The following is a 5966-nucleotide window of genomic DNA, read 5'->3' as shown; positions in this document are numbered from 1 at the left end:
GAAGCGCGGCGAGCAACCGCGAGCGAAAAAAAAACAAAACTAGGCCGACCCGATAACTTCGTCGCAGAGGAAAGATCTTCAGGGAGACAGAAGAGTCTCGCTTAAAGCAAGAAATAGTCGTCGCGCTCCCCTTGTCACCCCGACAAAATCTAAGTTGTCTTCCTTTTCGAGAACGGTTCGTGGGATCGTCATCAACGTTTGAGGGACTCCAAATACGGTCTACACTGACTCATCTTTTTCCGCTGCACTTCGGGAGTCGGCAACGATCGTTGATCACAATCCGTTATGCATCTTCATATTGTTTCTGGGTGACCGTATAGGGCAGAATTTTTTGTTTTCTACTATGTTTTCCAACAGGTCTGCGTGGCAGAGCCAGGAGGTTGGCCCGATGAGGTGACGATGCAATGATGCCAGGCCAGAATCTGCGAGGCGATAATGTCAGAGCCCCCATGCAGCCAACGTGACAGAGCAAGTCGCCTGTTAAAAATATGTTCATGTTTTGTTTTTCATTATTTTTTTCACAAGTTAAAAATATGTCCATGTCTCCAAAAATGTATGAGAATTTTAAAAAATGTTTGTGCTTTGAAAACATTGTTTGGAATTTCAAAATTTTGTTTCATTATAAAAAAATCACATCGTCATTTTTTTAAAAACGTTCGAGAATTTCAAAAAATGTTTGTGTTTTCAGGAATTCTCCCTGTCTCTTAAAAAAGTTGTCATTTTCGAAATGTTCTCATTTTTGCTAAAGCTGATTTTATTTTTTTCATAAAAAATCGAATGAAAAATTTCGATGATACTTCAAGAAAACGAACGATTTTGATTTTTGAAAACCGGTGGTACAGTAAGCGTGCAGGCCGCTAGAATGAATCGTTGCTACAGAACGGACCCAAATCGACCCGTTGGTACAGTCCTTTGTAAATGGGCCGGTCAAGCCGTTGGTGCGTTGGGGCTCTCTGTTGGGAGAGCGTCATATAGGGCCTCCCCTTATCTCTCACCTTCCCGTCCCCTTGCCCTTTCCGTTTCCCGCCTCCCCCAACCGCATAGAATGGCCGGCTCCGGCGGCTCTCCCGACGCCGACGATCCCAATTGCGGCGGAGCTGGGGCTGAGCCCTCCAGGACTCCTCAAGAATCCGACGACCTCTACTCCGCGCCCGCCTCCCTTCTCAGCACTCGCCCGTCCGGTCAGCCCCCGGGGACTTCGGTCGTCGCCAACGAGGGCTCCGCCTCGTCCTCCGCCTGGGGATCTGATGACGACGACGAGCCCACAGACAGGTACAAGAACCCCGCCTCCGTTTCCTTCCTCTTGGGACCGTCGAGCAGAACCATGGGAGCGTCATCCTCCTCCTCCTTCTCCTCGGACAGCTGGATCGGCAGCGACCGTACGTGCGGCGGCGCCTCGACCTCCAGCTCTCTGGACGCCTCCAACTACAGGGATCTCTACAGGGATCCACCCTCTGAGTGGATGTATAATCAGGTATTGCAAGAAATCCAATGCGTTCTTGATTTGGGAATTTGCAAGAAACCTAGTACGTTCTCGATTTGGGAATCATTTCTGTGGATGTTTTGACCAAGAAAGATTGATCTTGGACTTGTGTGTTTGAATCTTTGATTATGGTTGCAATTTTAACAGTGCACAGGCTTGGAAAGATTCACGAATTTAGGTTCTTGTAGGTGTCCATGCTTAGAAAGATTCGTCAATTTTGATTTTCTGCATCGTCGTATACTTGTCTAATACCCTGCAGATATACAACCTACTGTCTCTTAGATAACAGAAAGAAATGTGAGAGTTGATAGAAAATATTATGCTTTCCCTACTTTCTTGCTAACTCTGTTGGGGATGCCAATGATTTACATGGTCGGTCTTCTGCAGGGCTTGTAAAATCATAGCACTGTTAAAGTCCTATATGATTGCCTCTTTCAGACATAAGCTGGAAAATAAATTAAATATTTATATCTTGTTTCTGCACCTCTTTATATTCCATATTGAAATTTCCCACAAAAAAACTCCATATTGAAATTAGCGTGCTTCTGTGTGTGGAGTTGTGTTATTGATGAAAAGTTTTGGCTTTGCTCGATTAAACCCATGACTTCTATCTTTGCATACTTTTTCTTGGAAGTGTACATAGCGCGGGTCGTCTTTAGAGTGTAGCAATTGTACTAATGCTAAATGGCATTTGTTCATAGTCACTTCCTTTTATGGATTTCACATTTAGCAGTCCATGTTATCTTTCGGCTTTATATGAATTTTAGCATTGTAAATTAGCCATGTGCAGAGAAATAGAACGTTGGCATAGATAGTCAGCAACAGAAACATGAATAGTCTGCACCTTTTTCTTTTCAAAAAGGGGGCAATTCCCCGGCCCTATGAAAAGTCTGTACCTGTGAAGGTTTCTTAGACTCGCTAGCTGAGAATTTTATTTGTCACAAATCTTGAGATTTACATGTTAGATATTTATTATCCAACATTTTTATACCATATGAATAATATGAATTGTACCACCAATTTCTTTGTTAAATATTACATGTGTTGCCAAGGTTTTTGAGTCGCCGAGTCAAGCCAAGTCGCCGAGGCTGCGGCTAGTGGCTTGCTGGCTTGAGTCGGCGACTTGGCTTGATTAGTCGCCCCAAGTCGCCATGGCACAACAGTACATAGAGCAGCAGAGCACATAGATATACAGCAGCAGAAGAGCACATATACAACAGAGAAAATATACTTCATCTAAGCAGAGCACATATAGAGCCCACCCTGCGCTCTCTTTCATATACTATATCTAAGCAGAGCACATATATGGCCCACCCTGCGCTCTCTTTCCTTCGGTCCTCCTCCTTCCCCAGTCCCCACATGATCACATATACAACAGCAGCAAGCCACGCGAGCCAGCGAGCCAGCGAGTCGTGCGACTAATCGCCCCAAGTCACCGGCGAGCCACGCGAGTCGCGCGACTTGCTCCCTGAGTCAAGTCGCCTGCGTGAGCCAGCCATGCCGCGACGACTTGGCGATTAGTCGGCGACTCAAAAACAGAGTGTGTTGCCCAGTTATGCTATGGCTACTTATTTTTTGTTGCATTTTTACAAAGCTGATGTTTACAGTCGACTCCTAGGTCACCAGCACGAAATCTGAATCAGTAACAGATACTGTGATAAGATAAGCTACTCTACAATGGTTTGCTTACTTTCTTGGTGAACCCTCTTCTATGCTTGAAATACTTAGTGCTCTTGAAGTCCCATATGCTTGGCTCTTTCAGTTTCAGGTATAAGGTGAAATTTTTTGTTGGCATATATAAAATTTGCCATCTTGTAGATGTCAAAACGAAATGAGAGTCGACACCAGATATTATAAGTTCAGCTACTCTTGGTGGTTTCTGTAATTTCTTGCTTAGTCCATTGGGGATGTCAATGTTGCTTCTTCATTTACATGGTCAGTCTTCTTTGGTGCAACTTCAAGGCTTGTAAAATCTTGGGGCTGTTAAAGTCCCACATGATCGCCTCTTTCAGGTATAAGGTGGAAAATAAATTAAAATTTTTGTCTTGCTTCTGCACCCCTGTATATTCCATATTGACATGTGTACTTCTATCTGTCGAGTTGTGTGTTATTAATGAAATTGTTGGGTCTCCTACAGCCAAGGCCGCAAATGTAAACAGTGACTACAATCCTAACTCGGATTGAAACTAGGCATCCTGCAAACTGTTCACAACTCTTCTTTAAATAAACTAAAAGTTTGCGTTTGTTATGTTTTCAGATTCTGGAAGCTCCTTTTTGGAGTCACGAGGCATGTGATGCTGTGAGGGCTTCTTGGAGAAACGAGTACGAGGCTTGTGATGATGTAAGGGTTGCTTTTCAAATGCTTAGTTTAATTAACTATGCTTCAACATTCCTTTCTTAACCTCTCTGCACCTTCAGTTTTCTATGGTTTTGCAGACATCACAAAATGGCTGCAAAAAAATTCTTCAAAAGGTTAACTTTAATAGGATATTCCCTAATTTTATCATTGAGGCTAGAGATGTCAATTTGGGAAAATAACATTGGTTTTACTAATTGAAATCTTGTTTCGGTGCAGGAACCTTTATCATCTCTACCGCATGAGTTTGAAAACGAAATTATGAAAGATAAGGCAAAAGTAATATGACTTGTGAGCTGTTATATTTCTACTTGATTTGTGTCCTCACTTGTTTGCTATATATTCTCATCTATTGTATGCGATTCTGCAGAAGCTTTCGGCTAATTACTCTGAATATCGGAAAGTACCTGGAGACGGGAGTTGCTTTTACAGATCGTTCATATACTCATACTGTACACTAGTATCTTGTTGCTAAATTTCTTCCAGTTCTGCACCTTAAAGTTCTTGGTGCTTGGTGATGCTTACATTTTGTCCCTTGGGTCTTTAGGAGCAGCTTGTGAAAGTATCTCACGAGGAGGAGCTACGTTTACTTGGTGCACTTGAACCTATGTGGGAGAAGTTCCAAAGGCTTCATTTGCCCGGTTCATATTCAGATCTTCGTGATGTGAGGCTTCCTGCATTGTTTCATCCACCAAATTTTTAGTTTTGAACCGCCAAGTGCATTTAAGTTATATATAATAATTAATAATATTGTAATTCGTCCAGGCTTTTGTGGGCTTTATACAGGAATGTATGGAACAAAAACAAAAACTGTCAGTAAGGTGGGTTTGCATTAACATTTTCTCAACAATAAACTGTGTTTCGTACTTATGTTATAAATTTTGTTGCAGTGCCTATCAGGAGTGGCTTTTCCAGGAGAGTCAAAATGAGCAGAAGTTTGTGAACAGTGAGAATATACACCAATTTTCTTAGTTATCTTGCCAACTCGGTCTAATTTTCTGACTCCAACTATTTTTGTTGTCTTTAGTACTTTTGTATCTTCGACTTGTGACAGCTATTGAGATATGCACTGAGGTTGAACAGTTTAAGGCATTCATAATCGACCTTGATCAAGGAAAGCCCGATGCAACAAAGGTGAGTATTTCCTTTAGGTGATGCAGTAATCTTATATGCATAATTGAGTGTCATGCGTCCATTCCCTCAAAAGAAAAAGTGTCATGTGTCCATTAGAAGCAAATGATATTGCCTTTCTTGTCTGCTAGTTATGCTTTGTGTGTGTGATGGAACTGCACAGTAGGAGCAAAATTTCATCATAATACTTATACCAGAAACTGGAATTGTATGTCAAAAAAATGATGTGAAGTCCTCACTGTCAGACGCCTTATGTGTTTTTGAATTGCAGTACTGCCTGGAGGAGGTTCTCCCAGTGGAGGAAGATGCACAACAAGTGAATCTCACTGCGCTCACCAATTCCTACAGGTGCCACTTCGAGTTGTTAACATTGACGTTTCACCGATTGAGGAGCCTAACATCCACATCATCTACGAGTCACCAGATTCCTCGGTTCCTACTGTGACACTACTTTATAGACCAGGGCATTATGATATCATCTACGAGAAGTCATAGCTGTAGATTGTAGTAACAGATATCATATGACATGTTGCGGGAGAGTTGCTGGCCGCGTTGCGATATACTCTATACATGTAAATAACTCTTGTTGTGTACATCAGCTGCACATATGCACTATTACTGTTTTCCTTCCTTATATATGTGTGGTGAAAAAATGTTACATCAGCTGCACATATGCATTGGTACTGGTGTACCACAGTTTTTTCAATATTCTCTAAAAATATCACTAGCATATGACCTCTTTCGAGAATGCCGCTCAGTTCTCTAATATTCCCCAAAAAAACACTTCATTTGTTTTCAACACATTGTGCTAGTCAACTCTGGACATGGATCCATGATCCATGGGTTGTTTATGGAAGTCTGATCCTTGTAGCAAACCAATTGTGGCGTCAATTCTGCTTTGCTATCCTGCCGATTAATCGTTGTTGAAACTTATGTCATAAATATGGTAAAATGCTGCTAAAACTTCTGCTGGAATGAGCAGCAAGTAGGTACAAC

General features: G+C 42.0%; 1 protein-coding gene across 4 annotated transcripts; it reads left to right on the top strand.

Moving 5' to 3' along the window:
- The first annotated feature begins 1001 nt into the window (after positions 1 to 1001).
- LOC109735485 (uncharacterized) lies at positions 1002 to 5633 on the top strand. Of its 4 annotated transcripts, none has more exons than XM_040397337.2 (10): positions 1002 to 1272; positions 1363 to 1474; positions 3741 to 3824; positions 3902 to 3955; positions 4059 to 4118; positions 4210 to 4503; positions 4605 to 4660; positions 4730 to 4785; positions 4867 to 4973; positions 5242 to 5633. In XM_040397337.2, exons 1-6 carry the CDS (start codon positions 1046 to 1048, stop codon positions 4312 to 4314), a joined length of 642 nt encoding a protein of 213 aa, XP_040253271.1. In that variant the 5' UTR covers positions 1002 to 1045; the 3' UTR covers positions 4315 to 4503; positions 4605 to 4660; positions 4730 to 4785; positions 4867 to 4973; positions 5242 to 5633. The 4 variants fall into 4 exon arrangements, with proteins under 4 accessions (XP_040253271.1, XP_020150290.2, XP_040253269.1 ...); XM_020294701.3 differs by having other exon boundaries at positions 1002 to 1474; positions 4210 to 4291; positions 4387 to 4503; XM_040397335.2 differs by having other exon boundaries at positions 1002 to 1474.
- The last annotated feature ends 333 nt before the right edge of the window (positions 5634 to 5966 follow it).

The sequence above is a fragment of the Aegilops tauschii genome, chromosome 7 (genome assembly GCF_002575655.3).
Source record: "Aegilops tauschii subsp. strangulata cultivar AL8/78 chromosome 7, Aet v6.0, whole genome shotgun sequence".
Taxonomy (NCBI): Eukaryota; Viridiplantae; Streptophyta; class Magnoliopsida; order Poales; family Poaceae; genus Aegilops; species Aegilops tauschii.
The sequence above is the reverse complement of the archived record's forward strand: the minus strand, read 5'-3'. Positions and strand labels throughout refer to the sequence as shown.